General features: G+C 45.9%; 1 protein-coding gene across 1 annotated transcript in view; it reads left to right on the forward strand.

The window, feature by feature from the left end:
* The first annotated feature begins 9040 nt into the window (after positions 1-9040).
* Vipr2 (vasoactive intestinal peptide receptor 2) overlaps positions 9041-20777 on the forward strand; it is a 67911-nt gene continuing 56174 nt past the window's right edge. Inside the window, exons 1-2 of the mRNA XM_021202258.2 lie at positions 9041-9202; positions 11254-11353. Coding sequence (XP_021057917.1) covers positions 9155-9202; positions 11254-11353 — 148 coding nt within the window. The 5' untranslated portion in view covers positions 9041-9154. The remainder of the gene's footprint in view (positions 9203-11253; positions 11354-20777) is intronic.

Raw genomic sequence — 20777 nt, forward strand, 5'->3', positions numbered from 1 at the left:
TATGTATGTATGTACAGTATGCCTATATGCATAATGTCTTTATACCTATAAGTATGTGAACACATACTTAAGTAGGTATGTGTATGTATATAAGCATGTACACTTGTGAAATTGATGAAACAGGTGCTCAGGCCCAGCCAGTGTGTGTGTGTGTGTGTGTGTGTATGCGCACACATGCGTGCGCGTGAGTGTTCTTGACTTTCTTTTTCTTTTTCTTTCTGTGAAATTGCCAAAAGTCATCAGCTTTTGGCCCCAGAACAGTGAGTTAGATTCTACCTGAGTGAGATCATACTTATCTTTCTGATTTATTCCCCTTAGCATAAATCCTCTGGATCTATCATATTGTGACAAATGACAGTATGTCCTATTTCTAAAATGCTGATTAGTACTCCAATGTGTATTTATACCATTTCTTTATCCACTCATCTGTCAATATGCATGTGGATAGTTTTCACAGTTAGCCCGGGGCATGCAGCAGCTAACAAGGGGCTCCGTTCAAACAAGGTAATGGACACCTGAAGTTGTTCTGTGACCTCCACATATATGTCCATATAATAGAACACACATATGACATGCACAAAATATACATAAGAAGCAACAGTATATTTTGTCTGAAGTACCCGAGTAATTATTTTAATTTCATTTTATTTTTAAACACTAATTTGAGATGAAAGCTGTGCAGCAGGTCATCTTAAAGGAAGCTTGACTTAGTGACAGAAGCAAAAAAAAAGGAGGGGTGAAAGGGAAAGAAGAGGAAGGATGGGGGAAGGAGGAAGAAGAAAGAAGAGGAAAAAGAAAAGGGAGAGAGGGATGACATTTAACATCTTGCTTCCCCTGGTTTGTCTAGTGAGCTAAGCAATATTTTATTGACTTTAAGTTATGTAGCATTTACTGTCCTTGAACCCATGTAAATGTCTGAAAATCCCCAAGTCTACTGAAAAGAATTCCAAACATGAAGCCCTGGGGGCAATGACATTCTTGCAAAGAGACCAGGCTTCCCTGCATGTCATCTGCACCCTCATGAAGCTATTTTCCTCTGACACAAAGATGGCAGGCTTGAAAGTGCTGAGAAATAATGACCATGAGGTGAGTAGATACACACAACTCCAGCTACACAACCACAACACACACATAGCAGCACATACATACAAACATATACACCACAACAAACACAGGCACACCCCAACATACAGACACACCACCACAATACACACACATACCACAACATACACACATACACCACAGCATACAGACACAAACCACAACACATACATCACAGCACATGCATAAATATACACATACAAGCTGCCAGCTAAACTTATTACAACACACACAGGTATAACATAACATACAAACACATGCATCACAACACATATACATCACAGCACATGCATAGATACACACACAAAAGCTGCCAGTTACCACAACACACAGTGGCATACCACAGCATATAGACACATATACCTCAAAACACACACATCATAGCACATGCATACACACACACATACAAAAGCTACACATACCACAGCATATATACATGAATATATAATACGTGAATCTCACCAGACACGATACCAGCTACATGATTATACACATAGCATGTCACACACAGACACATATATCACACCAGCTGCAAATACACACATACATTCTACACCAGCCATACAAATACACCCACCACACCAGCTACATAAAACATAACCCACAGACACGTATGCATATGTGCCGCACCAACTGCACACATACCATACCCCCCGCACACACACACATACATACACCAACTGCACAAATATACACATCCCCACTACATCCAGACATATGAACATACTAGCTACACATGCATACATTCATGCACACATTACCATACACACAAAGGCATGTATTACAACACCTACATACACATGGGTTCAAATAGTCACAGGTGAATGACAGCTTCCCAGTCCTGAGAGCTTGACTTATTAGGGTATGTGCCAATCTCAACTATTTTGATCTGCTGTGTTTAACACTATCACAGCTACTTAAAATCTGTGAATGATCACTGACTTGTGTGATCTCTGTTCTTGGTGTAGCACTGCCTCTGAGGGATAGGGGGACAGTGGAACATCTTCTCTAGGATGGTATAGCTCCAAGATACAGAGCTAACTTTCAATGAAGCTGAGTCTCTACATTGCCCTCTTTCACATTTGGTGGGCATCTTTCCCAGGAAACGTTGCCTGGAATTTACAAGAGACAGCTCAAAACCCTGTCCCTCGTGCTCGGTTCCACACATATCATGCTGTTCTCTTGCTGGGAAGAAGACAAGTTCTAACAATAGCTCGCATAGGTCCCGGCCTCTCAGCTCAAATGTTCCTTTAGCCCTGTTGTCAGGCAGGCAGTACCTTTGGTGCCCCTTCCCATGGTCCACTCTCCAAGGCTTCTTGTTTCACCTCTACACTGGGAATCTCCTGCTGTCTCAGAAGATAGTGCGAGGCACACATTGTCCACTAAGGGGCAGTGCTCCCCTGGCCAGAACACTACAGCGTCAGGAAGCAACCAGGAGAGAGCCCAGATGGAAAGATTGCATACACCATGGCAGGGCACTGCATGGAGGGAACTGCTTAGGTGAAGGGCAGGACACAACTACACAGTCCTGATTGTGAATATATGGTGCACAAGGACATGCATATGTATATGCGCTACCCAGGTACACAAGAGTGTTACTGCTCAGGGAGTCCAGCATGAGTACCTTTGATCCAGGGGTGGGAGCATGTTTGCTGCACTTCCCTGGCTGGGGCAAGAGGCATCTACCCATACATTTTTAGCTAGGAACAATGTGGCTAGGAATGAGAGATATTTTTTGCCAGGACCAGAGGTTGGGGTTGGGGTGACGCACCTGGAGTGGAGCATGGCCTTCGATTGGTTCTCAGTAAGCTCTCCTCCGCTAAAAAGGAAAATGAGTGAGGCTCATGCCCTGCACAGCGTCCCAAAACCTCCCTCTCACCTGATGTTCCAGTCTGTACCGGCTGCTGGCCCACAAGACTCCATTTTTACATCTCATTTCATTAAGAATTTAATTAAAACATTACTTCTAAAAGAGCATTTCATAACAAGAAATGTAAGAAAACGAAGGTATTATTTCCTCTCCTGTCTTGCAGCATCAAAGAAGGAACCAAAGGCTTCATGAACTCCAGGCAAGCGCTCGATATTGGCTCCCAGCCCTGAATATTTTCTTATTCAAAGAGAATGTAACACGGCATCACAAAACTAAGGCAACGTTGGCCTCAGAGCTTTTTAATTTCACTTACTGAACTCTGATTATATCCTGAAATTGAAGGTTTATTCCAAACTAATTCACACACCTTTGATGTTTCACACACTTTTGTAATTAAATAAATCATGACTAAAACAAGATCTTTTTCTCCCACTAGAAAAATAGAGTGGGCAATATCTGTGGCCCTCAGGGCCACCTCCACTGCACTAGCTAGCCCTGGTGTTCTCATCTGTCCTGGAGCAGAGAGAGAACTTAGCATCTTCGGACTCATATTCCAAATTCAAATCATTGTTCTTTGAAGAAGAAAATATCAACCAGCAGGAGGCAATCGCTACACTGTGATGAAGGCCATCTGCTCACTTGGCTTGCTGGGGGTCACTTGGCTTGCTGGGGTTCACTTGGCTTGCTGGGGGAGCCACTTAGAGAATCCTCAGCATCAGGAGGGCATTTATACCAGAAGAACAAGATGCATCCTTTAGGAAAAGCAGGAGTCCGCTGCTTCTGTCACAGCTCCCCAAGCGCTCTCCAGGAGGCATTTTGTTCATGCTTAGGGGACACTCAGATGTCTCATGGTATCCATGGGCTCTAAACTTGATGAAACTATGAGGATCCCATGAAGCCTGGATGAGAAACACATGACAGAATCAGACAGACAGATCAATGGCTATCATACACACTTTCTCTTACATGGCAAAACAAATTGTCTTTCTGATAAACTCCTTGACACCTATAGACAGCCTAGGAGAAGTGGAGGAGGAGGGGAAGGAGGGGGAGGAGGAGGGGAAGGACAGGGAAGGGAAGAGGGAATGGAAGTGGGGGAAGGGGAGGGGGAGGAGGGAATGGAGGGGAGAGGGGGAAGAAGAGGGGGAGGAGGAGGAAGAGGAGGAGAAAGAGAAGGAGGAGGAGGAAGAGGAGGAGGAGGAGGTGGCGGCGGCAGCGGTGGAGAAAAGTAATTGGATTGTGGATTCTGAGTTTTGCTTTTTTAACTCCCTCTTCTGGTTTTCTCTTATTCTTCCTTAACCATACTTGCCCAAAAGGAAACTCCACTGTGTGGAGACAAACTCTGCAGACTGTGACTCCTGTGGGGAGGGAGACTGGTCAAAACAATCAGTCAGGGGTCCTCTGGTAGAGTAAATGTGGGCAGCACCATAGGCTAGCCACCCTTCCAGCTCTTCACTTACAGAGTATCAAGTGGAATGCTCAGCTGTAACCTCCATTCAGAAGGTTTGTATTAAAAGCACAATGTTATCTTACTTACTATCTGTCCATCTAACTGTTCAGCCAGTAAGTTTAGCTTATTAGGGCAAAACCACAAGAAAGCATGTTTGCTTGCCCTGTGACTCCTGTGTGGATACTGGTCTCCTCAGCAGACAGCACACTCCCATAATAACAAGCCTGGGCTCTCTTTGCATGGCCAAACACAGCACCCAGAACAGTTGGGGTGCTGCAGAAATGCTTGCTTTCAATTGACTGGTCTGTAGGACATCCTCGCTTTAAGAATGATTGTCTAGGAACCGGCCAGGAGCAAAGACCACGAGACTAGTCAACACTCAAGCCACAAACACCACACCCAAGCTCTACTCAGACAGCTCAGCGACAGGGAGATAAGGGTAGGTCACAGGCTTTCGGTGAGCTTGCAAAGTCGTGGTGGCCTGTGAACCTGAAACCGTGCACGAGCTCCATGCACATCAGCACGTGGCAGCTGGCGGAGGCAGAGACACTGCAGTCCTCTGCTGGCTTCACTGGGGCTGGCTGGTTTCTCCATCTGCTCAGGTACAGCGTTTCTCAAGTGTAACTCAGAGTCTTATGGTTAGGCATAGTGGCACACATTCATAATCCCACTGCTGAGGAGATGAAGATTAAAAAGAAAAACATCATGGTCAGTCTTAGCTAATGCAGAACAGAGTCTGAGGCCAACAGGCTACATAAGACCACCTTAAAAAACAAATACTGCACGACAATCACAAAGCAGTCCACAGCGTGTATGAAAGGGGTCATGTGATGGCTCAAAGACAGAGAATTTGGAATTCGCTAAATCTTCATATAGAGCATCCCTTCGCTGGCATGTGTGTAGGGAAAACTTAGCACTAAGTACTGTGCTATTTATTCTGCATAACTTGTGCTTCAACTGCAAAATCTGAAGAGCAAATCCATTCTTTTCAGTACAATTACACTGTAGAGTCGAACCTGAACCAGAACTCATGAGTGCAGATCTGGCTAAAGGAGGTGGCTGTGGAGTAATTCAGTCGTGGCCCATCTCCACCCCTAACCCACCTTCCCCTGATTCTTGGAGTTCAAGCTGTCTTCCCCTCTATTGATTTAAGAAGAGAATCCAGGATCCCCTGCCTTGGGCCTCAGAACTCCAGGTTGAGAATTTCAACTCTGGAAGCCAGAAGCTCTTGAGCTTTTCCCTGATCTAAGAACTGCATCATCTGCTTCATTGGATCCAAGGCCTTCAGACCCAGATGGAGCCATGATACCAGCTTTCCTGCTTCTGCAGCTTGTAGACAGCTTGCTGTGGGGCTTCTCAGCCTCCATACTCAGGTGAGACAGAGCCCTAGAAAATCTTCTTTTCTCTCTTCTTGGTTCTGAGACCATGCAGGGAAGAGTAGGCTTGGAGTGTGCAAAGGTGTTTGTGCTCAACACACATGTACTACTAGGTTACCATGAAGCTCAATATAAAAACAAATTATAAGAAAAAGTTAAATAAAAAAAAATATATTTTTACAGGTACTATGAGCTGTTCACCTTCTAGAAAAACTGAGCCTGCGGCATGGGCGAGTCAGACCTGATAGTGAGGTGAGACACCCATGAAAACCGGCTCTATTCACTGACTACCTCTGTAAACAAAAAACGAAAAACAAAAAAAAAAAAAAAAAAAAAAAAAAAACAGACACAAAGGCTTGCCTTTCAGATTTGTACAATAAAATAAATTATAAGGTTGTTTTCCCCAGTTTTGACAGGATATTAGGTAAAACTCATTTTCACTTTAAAGACTCATAATGATATGAAATGCATATAAATCTTACATTTAAAACAGGAATTCAGCTTGCTTTGTAGGGTATTAGCAGGAGTCAGGACGAGCCACCAACCCATCATCTGATGCATTTTTGCAAAGGAGTAGCTTTGCCCTTTACAAATCAGTCGCATGTTGCTTTCCTTCTGTGCACATGAAAGGTGCAGAAGCCTGGAGACAACTGAAGCTGTAACCCCTAATGGGTCATGTGTCTCATAACCACCCCTCCAGGCACAGCAAATAGATTCAGCTTATGTACTCCCCTGAAATTGCTCCCCTCATTACAGGGCGGTGTCAGAAGGAAGGAAGACAAACAGAGATGAGACAATCACTTTCATTCTTTGCTGTTGTTATTGAAGATTTTATGTTGAACACAAGGCCCTTGTAGATACGAAGGCAGCAGTACCTTCTGAGGGGGAGTCAGCGGATGTTACTGGGTATTGTCTGTCAGTTCCTGAGGATCCTCTTTTTATGTGTTCATACAGGCTTCTGATGTTTCCAATAAGCTTCATCACTGAATCAACTCCATGTGGAGGGTGCTAGCTGTTTGGCCGTCATTGCTGAGCCAAAACTTCACTGGCAAAAACAGCAAAGGGACACGGTGACCACACCTAAGAGAGCAGAGGGTTAGCGAAAATGGCATGTGAAGAACACTGCCCCAAATGCTGCTGCTGCTGCTGCTGCTGCTGCTGCTGCTGCTGCTGCTGCTGCTGCTGCTGCTGCTGCTGCTGCATTGGGTCTGAGAAGCCTCCCTGATAGTGACGACTGAAACCTTAGAGTCTGGAAACCAGAGCAGCCACTCAAGTGGGAGGTGCCAGGAAACTGCCCAAGAGGATGTCAGTGGGGAAGGGATAGGGAGCCCAGACATCAGGTAGAGATGAAACGGGGCTAAGAGCAGGTCTGGAGGATACTGGAGGGCACAACCCAAGGCTGAACTCAGGTTCAGATCCAGGCTGTGGACATAGTGAAGTCCCATCATAGAGCTAAGCAGTCACCCATAGGCACAAGCATCTCAGTCTCTCTGTGTCTATGTCTGTGTCTGTGTCTGTGTGTCTGTCTGTCTGTCTGTCTGTCTCTTTCTCTCTCTCTCTCTCTCTTCTTACCCCAATTCAGAAGAATGGAGAGACCTTGAAAGACAAAGTAAATTCACCAACAAATCCAGCCCCATCTTTCACTACCACTGGGACTTCAAACAAAACCAGAATGGCAGGCTGGGGAGCCTCTGTAGGTGTCCTTCCTTTCTGAGGGCAAGCCAACTGTTGCAGACAGCAGTGACCCTACTCGCTGTGTGTCAAGGGTCTGCTCTCACTTTCTGAGCTGCCACAGTGATGACCACTAGATGTCATGTTCCACATGACACCTCTTTCTAACCTTGACCTCCACTGGTGACCAGTCTCTTTGGGACCTTCGCTCCTCCGGGATACCCTCAGGAAAAACAAGCCCCCTCTTGTCTCCCCCTGTCTGTATCTCATCCTTGTCAGAACTATCACTTCACCTCATCACATATGCCATTGCTGTGGGTGGAGCCCTGGCATCTCACCCAGTTTTAACCGATAACATCCGGATGTGACTTTAGAATGCATCCTTCACAACTATTCATGTGTATCAGCTCTTCTAATTCTAATTGTAACCCTCTGGGATGGGTCCATGGCAGGGGTCATTGTTGTGATTTACAAATGTGCAGGTGGATCTGGTTCACTGGCTGGAACAGCAGACAGGGGTTGTGGACAAAGCCAGAGCCCCAAGATGCAGACCTAGTGCCCAGACCTTCTCCCCCATAAGATCCCCTGATGAACAAGCACAAACAGATGCACAGATAATGGAAGGGTGACAGACCACAGATAGAAACTTAGGTCCTCGGGTACACGGGGCGCTTATATCACGGAGCACGTGAAGAACTCAATGTGGAGAAAGATAATAGGCAGATAGACACTCCAAGGTGTGAAGGATACATTTTGTACTACTTCAGTCTTCTGACTTTGGGCTTGAAATGATATCTGAATAAGAAGCTTAAAACTTGCCTGCTTTTCTTAATCTAGTGCTATTGTGTGCTGGTAGCTTTCTGCTCTTCTCTAGACTGGTCTGTCAACAGCCAAACCACAGCTGAGCAGTGGCAGTGTCTCCACAAGCCTAGAGTACAATGGGGCACACGTGACACCTGAGGGTTTGGGGTGCCAATGGACAGACCCACTTTTGCATTGATGAAGTCTCTGCTTTCTGTTCAATTTGGCCTTGGGCTCTCCGGGGGAGCCAGGCTAGAGCTTTCTCTTTTCTCTCAGCTCACACCAGTGCAGACCCAACCAGGGTTGTCCAGCCCCTTTCTGCACTTCTTCCTTGTGCTGCACACAGGCTTCGCATTTGCACAGGAAGTTGGTGCCAGATGCTACCTCAGCGCTTAAGTCCCCTTACCTGTAATTGGGCGATGCCCTCCATAGGTGAGCATCTGCTTACTGGAACCTCCAACTCTCCAAAGGCTTGAACAGGGCAGCCCACAGTGGGGTCCCAGAGGAGGGAGGCAGTACAGCTAGCTCAGTTAGCAAGGGGAGCCCGGGAGGAAGGAGCGCGAGAGAGCAGGGCTGACAAGGGAAGTACCCAGGCCAGGAGGGGGTAGGGGTGAGGCCCAGGGTCCTGCACTACAGGGAGAAGTAGGGGTGGAAGGAGGGATGTTTGGACAGAGATCTGGTGGACAGAAGTGCCAGAAAGAGGCTCTGCAAAAAGGAGAAAGGGGCGCGAGGCGGGGACTGGGCCGAGGGGCGGGGCCGGGACTTGCTGCTTGCAAGGCGGAGAGGGCGATAGGCGCGAGACTGAGGAAATCCGCGCCGGGAGGCCCCGAGCTGGGGACGGTGCTGCTGAGGCGCCAAGGACCAAGGCGGCACGCTGAGCCCAAGATGAGGGCGTCAGTGGTGCTGACCTGCTACTGCTGGTTGCTGGTGCGGGTGAGTGAACCCGCGCCCACTTCCCGAAGAGGCGCATCCTGCAGTGGACCGCTGGACTCACCTCCGAGTCCCAGCTCGAGCGGGCGGAGCGTGGGGCCAGCGGAGACAATCCAGAGCAGAATGCTTCCTACTGAGCCTTACCAAACCCTGGGCTGCTGGACTCAGGGGAATTTTCCTATTCCCACCGCAGTCGCGGGGTCGCTAGAAGTGGGGTCCAGGTTCTCCTCGACCCCCGCCCCTGGGACCACCTGGCAGTGCTCCTGGAGATGGGGACACCCCTAGCACCCAAGGAGAAGAGTGGCCACTGCCCGGGCCACCTGCTCTGGTCTGCTGTTACTCTGTGGTTAAATATTTCTCTTTCCATCTCCTGGTCCGAGTGTTTGTTTAGTATGTGACAGAGGGAAAGTGCTGTGGCTAAAAAAGTTTCCTTTTGGAAATACTCTTTTTTTTCTTCTTCTAAGAGAGCCAAAGGAACCTCTAAACCGAAGTTTGTAACATGGGTGGCATTGGTTTTATGTAGTTCTCTGGAACTCTACCCTTTATTTGAAAATCTTTCTTAAGAAAGAGAAAGAAGGGTTTGAGCCTTATTTCTTGTGTTTCCTTCTCTGCTCTGAGAACTGTATCCCCGTGTAGCTCAAGGTTTCCACACATATCTAGGCCTCCGGCTGAGGGAGCCAACTAAGCTTAGTGTGTGCAGCAAGAGGGGAGGAGTTGTTTAAGGAAATCCATCCGTCATTGTTGATGAAATTTCAGTTTTCTGGAGCATATCTTCTCTGCCCCCACGGGCAGCTGAGGGAAGCTTCACAAGGATGCTCACGAAGCTTCGGGACTCCAATCACTTTAACCTTTCAGACGTCCCAAAATTTCATTGTCCCCCATGTTCCAGGAATGTCAGCGATAGCAGGCTTTTAGCACCTTAATTTATCATCTCATCAGTTCTGAAATTCAGATCAGTGAGTTGCTGTTGCTTGACATCCTGATCTCTGCATTTTGGTGGTTTTGTAGCAATGAGCTGGTAAATCCAAGGTTCATTTAATCATTCTTTAAATAAAGTGAATGTAGCAGAAAATCCAACATTGAGTTTTGTCCTTTGATTCTATTGGGAAATTGTATTCCTTAGTGGAATGCTAGCTGGCCTATATCAACAGTAGGATAACTAAACACAGATATAGCCATACCTAACTGAGCAGGATTCCTTTGCATTGCTGTCTTGTAAAAGCAAATTTTTGTTAAGACAGGGAGAAACTGAGACAGACAGACAGACAGACAGACAAGTAATGAGAGCAATTGCTCCGCAAGGAACCCAGCCTGGGAGGGAGGACACTGGGTCTTTATAAGAACAGTGATCAGAAAATGCTGCCTTCCTGGACTGCGAGCTCAGATGCTCTTTTTACTCTCTGGCTGGCGCTCAGCTTCAGTGCCTAAGGACTCTGTGAAAGCTTTGCAGAAACCTTCCATGGCTCCTTGGATCAGATCTGTTTCTCTCAGCGCTGCCTATTCCATCTAAACCCTCTCATTCTTAAAAAAGTGCTTCACACCAAGCTGCTCAATGATAACAATATTATCGGTACGAGTAGGGTTAAGTTTTGAGTGTGTCCTGAAGCTTATGAAAGTTCACTTAAGCTACTCTGACTCTAGGGTGACCCCAGAAAGGGTCCCCGGGTACACAGAGTGTCTGTGCACACCCCACAGCCACTAAGAGTTAACTTGCTTTACTTAAGCAAACCACAGACTGTGAAATGGGAGCTCTTCAATTCTGAAAGATGCACATTTCTAACGGCCCATTGCTCTTAAGTTAGTGATAAGAACATTCAATGTCAGTTTACCCTCCTATTCATAAAAGGTATTCTATTGGATTTTATGTTTGTTTCACAAAATAAATAGTAAAGTTTTTCTTTCTTTTTTTTTTTTTTTTAATGACCACATCAGGAAAATGAAATAGCTGCTTTAAAATGAATTTCAGCTTCAAAGAAATTTGGAAAGGCGAAGAGTTGGAGCTTAACCCTCTCCTGTGTAATTTTCAGTTCCTTCTATTTCTTTCACTTGAACAGGTGAGTGGCATCCATCCTGAATGTCGCTTTCATCTGGAAATACAGGAAGAAGAGACAAAATGTGCAGAGCTGCTAAGCAGCCAAACGGAGAGGCACAGAGGTAGGTTTGGGGATTGAGTCTGGGAGTGGGATCCTAGCTGTCTACACTTCTCAGCCCCTTGAGGGGTTGGAGGTCACCTGCACCTGTAAAAAATAAGCCCACTTGCTACTGTTCTGGTGGGCCACAAGCAAAACTAATGTAGCCTTGTGACAGTGGGGATTTCAGCAAACCTTTAAAAAGAAAACCTCAATTCTTTACATCAACAGTTTCCATGGCTTGCTGAGGTAACTGTTCCTAACATAATGTTATGGCTCTGGCATGCTCTGAAAAGGTGACTCTAGTTCCCAAGGAATAATAGCACATGTCTGAATTCTTGGCTCTAAAATATTAGCTATCCTTGAAGTTGGTCCATCTAAGAATAATCGAAACGTGTCAGAAGCAAACAGGAAAATGGGACTTCGCGTTTCTGAAGACATACTTGTAATACTGTGAGTTTGTCGAGTGTCCTCTGAGTGGAACTGAAAGTTTTCTGAGACACTAGGCCTTTGATTTGTGCCTCTATCATGTTCACAGCCCCAAAGGTCCCAGGTATCAACAGCACAGCCTTTTGTCTGGGATCTTTCTGCTCAACAGTCATGTGTACACCTTTCTCAAGAAAGAAGTTAAAGTCCATAATCTAGTGTTTGTTAGCAAGACTCAAGTCCAACACTCCACTCTGAACCTATTACCTAACAAAAGAGATACAGCTACATCACTAATGCAAAATTTCTAGGAGCTACATTAAAACAAATTTTTAAAAAGGTGAGATTAGTCTTAATAATGTATTTTTATATTAAATTATTGGCCTAATCATTTTGACTTATAAACAACAAGAAATTGTTGTTTCTATATTCTTTCTTTCTGTTAAGTCTATAACATAGTGCATTTTTAAAGAATGTTGTTAGCACCTCACCTTTTGCGATACTTTTCAAGCTTCCAGTACCACAGATTAGTTGGTGGCTCCCACACTAGGCAAAAAGGCTTTAAATAGGCACCTTTTATTCTACCTGTCTAAGACCCCTGTTTCTTCATCTGAAAAATAAAGGCTTCAGTTTGAAGCTTCCTTTAATGACCTGTGATTTTACAGCACACATGTGGTTCTGAAGGCTACATTCCCCAAATTGTCTAGCTGACCTCACAGTCTGTTGACACAAATATAATCAGTCAGTCTCACTGCCCCCATGAAGGGCTAGCACTGAAAAACTGACTTCAGCTGGCAACAAATGAGAGCTATGGGTCAGCACTGTGGTCACCAAGGCTGACTCTGTTCAGTAAAACCTCAGAGTTCAGAAAAGCAATCTTGTGGCAAAGGCACGCGTGTGCGCGCACACACACACACACACACACACACACACACGCACGCACACACCAAACAACAACAACAGTGATAACAATAACAAGATGAAGAGGAGGAGGAGGAAGAGGAAATGAACTTAGACATGAGGCTGGTGAGATGACTTAATAGCTAGGAGCACTTGCTGGGTTCCCAACGCCCATGGCATCACATTTATAACTACAGTTCCTAGGAACCCAGTGCCCTCTTCAAACTCCATAGGTTTCTGCATACATGTAATATGCATGTATGCTTCCAAGCGTATATTCATGTAAAATCGAAATAAATCTTTTTTAAAAAATGAAATTAAAATGGGAGCTGCACAGACCTCTATGGCCAGTGATGGCCGGAGCTGCTGATGGCCAAACTTCTAGGCTGGGGTCTCCTACTGAGCAGCCGTCTCAAAGACGACCTCCTGAGACAAGCTTCCTGGGTTCCCAGAGGACAACCTGTATTGACAGCCTAGGCAGAGTCTATGAAAATTGCTCAGATTACCTTAGTGCTTGTCTGGCATGGCCAGGTGGATCAAGTCTGTGGGACTTCTCCCTTATCTGTCATACAGACAAACCTCACTGTTTTTTCTTGCAAGAATGGGTACCTACTTGGATGTTTCATGTTGCGGACTTTTATTTTCAGTGTTAGCTTACAGACAAAGTATGTACGCTAACGTACATTCATCTACCTTTCTGTTTTGCAAGAACTTCCCTCAGCTAGCCACCCTCAGGAGAGCAGAGCTGACCATCAGCAGCCACTGTGCAGCTCCCAGAAGAGACAACCTGTGACCCCAGTTCTCATCCGCTCTCTGAAATATGCAGAGTTCCAATGCCAAGAGTATAAATAGCAGTAGGTTACCAGGATGAAGATGCTGCAGGCAATGAGAGCCAGAGGCTGTGCAGAGCCAGAGCTGAGGGAGCACTTCTGGTAGGACAAGGCCACAGGACATATCCTTATGAAGTCACAAGTGACGTTGCTGAGTTCCTAACATATGTGAGAGCTGCCTTCATATTCTGTGGCAGTGTGGAATTGGTCTAGAAGAACCTCAGACGTTAGAAACAAAGCAGCTTCAATGTTGGCAAAATAATTTCCACAAACAATCCTAATATGGAACTCTGATGCATCAAGAAAACAAAACAAAAAGATGTAGTAAATCCATACAAAACCAATGTCAGTTCTAAAAAGAACTCAGAAAGCTGTGGAGGTATTTGGAGTCCTGTAGTTTAATTTTGATTCACTGCTAAGACAAGCTTAATCTTGACAGTATTAGGATGAGGAGCCTAATGTCACAGATGGTTGGTTGAGGGTGGAGGAGGATTCTCAGGGAAGTCAGTATAGGAACTTTCCTGTGGCTTCCTTATGCCCACATCTATGGCCACTCCAAGGATTGGCAGAACAAAAGTTAGACTGGTGTGCCTTGATGACCCCCTCCCTGAAAAATTAGGTGGTGTTTGCCAAAGGATGTGCTTTGCTACAGTCTACTTAGAACCAGGTAAAGAAAGGTGCTGAGCAGTGAACATAGGTTTGTTTTAAACAGGGTTGGACTCCTTGGAGGAACTGTGTGGGCCTTGTTATTCCCTGCTGACAAGCTGGACTGAGAGTAGCGAGCCACAGGTTCCTGATAACAGCAGAAGATGGGAAATGTTGGGCCAGAGACAGACTTCCCTGCTTCTCACATGGTGTACAGCATGAGCGTCACACTCACCAGGGTTTACTTCTTTGAAGACTCTCAGATCCAAGGCCCATGTATCTGGGTCACAGCCCCACCCTAGTAAATCCTCAGCACCCACAGCAGCTTGTTAGAATCCTGACAGCAAGTTAAGGATCCAATGGGGGGGTGCCTTAATTGCCAGACCGCCCAGAGGAACACGAACTCGGTCTCTGTTGCCCAAGGCTGTTTGCATGTGACATCCTCAGAAGAGAAGCAGATGCAAACAGTTAGAGTGTTCTTAGAAGAGGGGTTCAGAAGCCCACACTGGAGAGCATTCAGCAGACGGAGACAGCTTCTTTTTATTATCCAGGAATGGTGTGTGGTCACCAGTGACCACAGCACACTGGCCACTAATCCTTCTATCCTGTTGTTCTTGAGAGGGACAAAGAGAACATGTTTGGTTCCTGTTACATCTCACAAATCTTACACCGTGCCTTTAAAAATATTTGAACTGGCTTTTACAAAAGGAATGGACATTTTTACATCCGAAATTAGTGTTAGAAATTACTGACTATAAACACAGAAAAAAAGTATTACGGTGAGAAGTATGTCCGTGCCTCTCCTCCCTTCCCTGTGAGGCTGACAGTGCTGGTGCACAGTGCCCTTGAAAACCATCCGTGTGTTTGATCTGTGTCTTGATTTCCCCTCTCTCCTCTCGTCTGGAGACTGTGTCACCTCTACGCTCTCCTTTGAGTTTATGTAATATCTAGTACATTCTTTTGACTCCTTTCAGCTTTTGAACTTTCAGATGAGTGACACTATTTCGCTATTAGAAACGAGGTTCTAAGGAATAAAGTACCTCACCATATAGTGACTTCAAGTAACTAATCATGAAATTAAGTCAGTTTCTCATGACCATGTAAATAGCAAGGTCTGTGTGATGCAGTTCCTCTTGGTCAGTGACTAATGGACCCTGAGGAGAATCTTAAAGCAAGAGGAAAGCCGTGCTATGTACTCCCAGCAGGTGCTGGGATCCAGGAACGGTGCCACATGCCTGGCACAGGCCTAACACGGTGAGCAGGCACTGCGGGGTGTTCAGAACGAAGGAAGATGCACACTCCTGTGCTACCTGAGGCCTTCTCTGTTTGGTAAGAGTAAGGGGTCCTGGACTTGCTCCCAGAAGCCCAAGACCTCAGGGTAAGGACATTGAGTCCAAACAGGAGCGCTTTCTAGGTCCACATCTGCTGGCTCTGTATCTATTGCTTGTTAGAAATAGAGCAGAATCTTCTAGAAGGACTTTGCCTCTTTCTTCCATGTCTGCTCAGAGACAGGAGCGCCACTTAAATGCTGAGCCACAGACTGCAAGTCCCATTGGTTCCCTCGTCTGTGCATTCAAAGCTGCCTGTCAGATGAGGATTGCTACCACATCACCACCCGCCTGCTGAAATGAGTGTTTTCTTTCCTTGGACCTGTGTTGGCTTGTGAGGTTCTAGGCAGCACCCTGCATTCTTCTCTCTGAGGTCTAGATCTGGCTGCTCTTCTGTGTTGCTCTCCACATTATAGCCTTCACATAAACCTCTTTCCATCTTCTCTGGACATAAGTTAAGGCTTCTGGGAGCAGCTGTGGCTTTTCTAGAGGACACAACTCACTGGAGAGACCACCACATGAGGTGGTACAGATAACCCCAGAGTCTGGGCTGCTCAAGTATGGAATGAGGTGTTGCCTAACCTTCCCTGAGCTTCCCTGAGAAGACTTGAGTATGACAGTAGGCCACAAGTTATGGACCAGAACAAAATACATGCCTACCATGAAGCTGTGCTGTACTTCATGGACACCCTCCATGAGGTTAATCTGTAATTTAAAGCACTCTGTGAACATATACATGCATGCACACACGGTTCTGCCAAAAATGTTCTGGGATTTACAAGGAAGGGGAGAAGGAATTTCCACTCGGGACTTTGGTACTGGCATGAGAGATACGTGCCAGGCTGATCTCAGATGTAGGAAGTAAGAGGGGGTTGTGACAGTGGCAGGCTAGGGACATCAGCACAGATAGGGAAAGAGAGTAGAATGGATATGTGTAGCCCCGAGGGTGGAGATATACTGAGGGCTTTGGAGGGCAGTGTCTCGGTATGAGCTATGCTTTAGGGAGGTCAGGACATCCTTAGAAATAAACAAGACAAGCAAATAGCATTCCGAGGAGAAATGAAAATGTTTCTTGTGGAAAGTGGTGGGGGACAGCCACTCCCAGAAGCCATTTCAGGGAGCAAGAGGCCGAACTACAAGGAGAGAAGGGCAGAAAGGCCTGGAGGCTACAATGTGCAGTGCTGCCCTATGGTGTTCCACAGAAGAAAGCCGCTCCGAGTTCAGGGAAACGGCTTCTGTGGGGTTAGCTAAGCCTGATCCTATGCCCAAGCACTGGTGAAGGAAGAGACTGTGCCCAGCAGTGAGTGACAGACAATGCTCAGACTCCTGCCTTGTACAGAAGGAAGGGTCAAAGTTAGCTGGAAAGAGAATGTTCTATCTGCACGGCCCAGTCACCTCAGGGGCATGTCAGTTCACAACAGAGGCCAGAACAGGAAGTACTTAAGTCTCAGAACTGGCCTTGAGAGGTTGAGGGACAGGGTCTATGCCTGGGTCAGTTCCTGCCTAGATATGTCAGAGCCCGCTAGCAGATACACTGGAGTGGTCATGGGAAGTCACTGAGTCCTGATCGTGAATCTGAGGGAGATTCTCTTGAGATGCGTTGGTCGATGTCTCATGCCAGTGATGGATCTCCAGATGGGATCTGTGGCTATGCAAGATGTTGCCCAGTCTTGAACTTCTGGAGGTAACAGCCAGGCCCTGAGCCACGGTAGATTTTGGAGAGGAGTTTCTAGAGTATTTCATATGGGAGGAAACTACGCCATCAGCACGAGCATTGTGAATGTCCTCATGAGTCAGAGGGTCAACATTTTGCAAATATTCAGCACATGCATTGGTTAGGTACCCACACTGTGACACCTTACTACCCACTGTCCACATGGTGCCACATGAGGGTCCCAGGACCCGTCAGGTAGGAAACAGTCTCCTTTCTTAAGGACTAGATTCCGCACTCAATTTTTATGTGGCAGTGACTAAGCAGGTCTCTCCACATGGATTATAGTGACTCCTGCTGGGATGCACTGATATTGGGGTTTTACTGGATTTGGCAGAGTTCCCCCTCCAAAAATGTAGGCTCTGTCCAGATCTGCATACTACTTTATAAAACCCTTTTGTCCATCTAGCAAATTGTGTTTCTTCTGGGTCTGAATCATGGTGCAAACTTAGCTCAAGTTCCAGAATCTGGTTTCAACCTTTGGGACCCACCTTCACCCCAAAATAAACCTGCTTTAGTTTCAAAAGCCAGATGCGAGCTGACTTCCCAATGCCATCCAGCAGTAGTTCCCTGTAAATGGTGTTCCCAGGTCTTAGCTAATACTTCACCCTAGAGGCTAAGGATGAAATTCTAGCCACCCCTTGGTGAGGGATGTGAGCGTTTTTACCTGGATCCTGTACAGTGTCATGTGGCGCTCCAAACACATGGAGGCCTAGCTTTGAAGAGCCTTCTAACCTGGCCTGATTTACCACCTTTTCTCTAGTACTAGGAGTGGTCTCATTCGTCAGCACGCTCCAGGCTAAGCTTCTACTACTCTTCCTTGTAGGAAGAGCTCTTTGTCAAGAGTGTCCTGAGACAGGGCTACTCTGTCAACAGTGTGGCCCCAAGCAGAGTAGGTGTTTAGAAACCCTTTTTTGAAAGCCTCGTGATTCCCAACACATAAGCAGCATAACCACAATGCATTTAAAACTGCAGAGCCATTAGGAAGGAGCAGCATCCTGACTAGCTTCTGTGTCCATGGGCAATTAGGTTCCTGACGGACCCTAAGCCTGTTCCATGCATAATCTTTGGAATGTCTTATAGCCCCAGTGTGTGCTCATTTATAAGCACATTAACTGTCTCCTGCGAGGGCATGCCTTCCTTGGGTGCTTCATTCATTAGTTTTGACGGGCTATTGCTTTGGGTATTTCCCTCAAAAGGGTTCTTTGCTGTGCTTCTCCCAGTTCAGTTACTGTCATTATTCCTAATTGCAGCTTTCCTAAAATGGCATTTGGCAACATACCTAGATGAGCTAATGCATAGATGGAGTTCTGATCTCACTGGCAATATTTTAAGAACAAACAAAGCATCCTTAGAACAAAAGAAAGGGATGAATCCTCTCAGAAGAGCTCCTGTAACCTCTCTCTATCATCAGAGCAACTAACTGCGACTCCAAAGCCCTCAGAATAGCAACTGTTGTTACAATTAGCAACTTAAGTAGCCTGCATCCACAGCCATCCACAGAGAGAGCCAGCGCATTGCATTCACATTCCTAGGGGCTATGAAATTCAGACCCAGGTGGTCCACTTCCTGCTTTCTGTGTAGATTTATCCATTGCTTTGGAGCCTTGTGTACAGTGAACACTGAGACGAGAAAGTCCTGGTTGTAAGATGTCTGTGGATTCTGGACTTTTGTGGGGCAGATGAGAACATACATATTTACCCTGGATGGGGCACCAACAACAGGCAAAAAGAAACCACTGCACCCAAGGCCAGTTTGATGAACCCTTATGTTTATTGGATTACTTATGGTAGCAACACTGTCATTCCCTGTACAGTTCCCAGGTAGCAACAATGAAGAATCTTTTCTCCTGCTGCTCCCAGAAATTATTTACTGTTTGTATCATTTGAGGGAGAGATCTCATAAGTCTTTTAGTGAGTTTCCAGCATCTGTGGCCTCTCTCCTTCACATGAGAAAAAGTGTTCAAATTTGAAGAAAATAACTACACAACAGTTTGGCAGCTCATGGAGCCGCTGTTCAGAGAACATCCACATCTGCACTATGTCTCCTTGTTCAGGCATAAAAGCATTTGCTCTGCATGGTCAACTTAGGTGGAGGACCTGAGTGCCCCACCTAATACTAGGTGTACAAAAGTGGCAGTAGTTGAGATTTCTGAGCTGCAAGCCAAGTACAGTGATAATGAAAGCATGCTAAATTTCTGTGGGCCTCAGATATCCCTGCAAGGCTCCAGGACACACAACTTGGCTCAGGGTAACAATTCCACACAGATCTGATTTGGCTTCTAGACTGTGAGCAGCCTGAGGGCCAGGCTAGCCTAGACGAGCCCTATGGTCTTTGGGTGTATGCAGCCAGGTGAGGAGGCAGCCAAACTGAAACTGCATTACATCCTCTTCCCTAGGGCTCCTTCTAAAGACCACTGAGGATTTACTTTTTGTGTAGTCACAATGCAGAGAAGCCAGCATCCTCCTTTACCAAGACAATGTAGCATCTTTGCAGGGCCAGTGAGCAGAAGCCTGAGACAATCCAGGTCAAAATTGATGAGCAGAGTTCAGAGGAGGACAAGCCACTTGTAAAAATTACCTTTCCCAATTCAATTTCCAACTCCATCCAGCTCTGTCTCTGAGGCTGATGACAGGCAGAGAGGATTGGTGGATTTGATGGCACAATGATGATTAGGTTTTTTTAAACTGTTGCTTTAAAACTGTAGCACTTAGCAAAATCAGAAAAATCCTCTTGCTCAACGGTCACCTGAGCAGAGAAAAGACAAAAGGCTGCACAAGTACAGCCTGCATGTGTGAGCACCAGGAAGGCGGTCCTAGCACAGGTGTGCCTGCAAGACACTCACAGTAAATACCATGCACAACTGGGCACCCAAGAAGGTGCGCCCTGGGCAGGTATACCTCCCACAGGATAGCTCTGGATACTTGCACCCTGCACAGAGGAGCCCTAAATCAGTATACTACACACAGTTGAGCCCCCAGAAGGTGAACCCTAGAAAAGGTATACCCTGCACAGGATGGCAAACGTAAGGATTACTAGGTGTATTAGTGTAGGCCTCAGAAGCACTTTGCACCATCTGTTTCAGTATCTATTAATGATTCATACCTGGATTTACTGTTTGTAGGAAAAATATGTTGATTCTGTAACGCTGACCATTCTTTATATATTCATCAACCAGTGTTCTTAGGAAAGTATTCGACTAGGAAAGAATGCCAGCTCCTTTTAAAAAGACAAGCATTCTTTTTATCCCTGTTCTGTACTTAATTATTGTATTTCCTATAAATTATTTAATAAACATAGTGGATGCTAAGGTTGCAAAATGGACACTTAACTGTTAAATTCAGACTTTGGAATATTATACTGCCAGTGAAAATAACAATATTATATACACATAATGTGAAAAATGTGAGAGCCCAGCTGTACTGGCTAGTTTTGTGTCAACTTGACACAGTCTGGAGTTATCACAGAGAAAGGAGCTTTAGTTGGGAAAATGCCTCTACAAGATCCAGCTGTAAGGCATTTTCTCAATTAGTGATCAAGTGGGGAAGGGCCCCTTGTGGGTGGTACCATCTCTGGGCTGGTAGTCTTGGGTTCTATAAGAGAGCAAGC

The sequence above is a fragment of the Mus pahari genome, chromosome 7, assembly GCF_900095145.1.
Source record: "Mus pahari chromosome 7, PAHARI_EIJ_v1.1, whole genome shotgun sequence".
In the NCBI taxonomy this organism is placed as follows: Eukaryota; Metazoa; Chordata; class Mammalia; order Rodentia; family Muridae; genus Mus; species Mus pahari.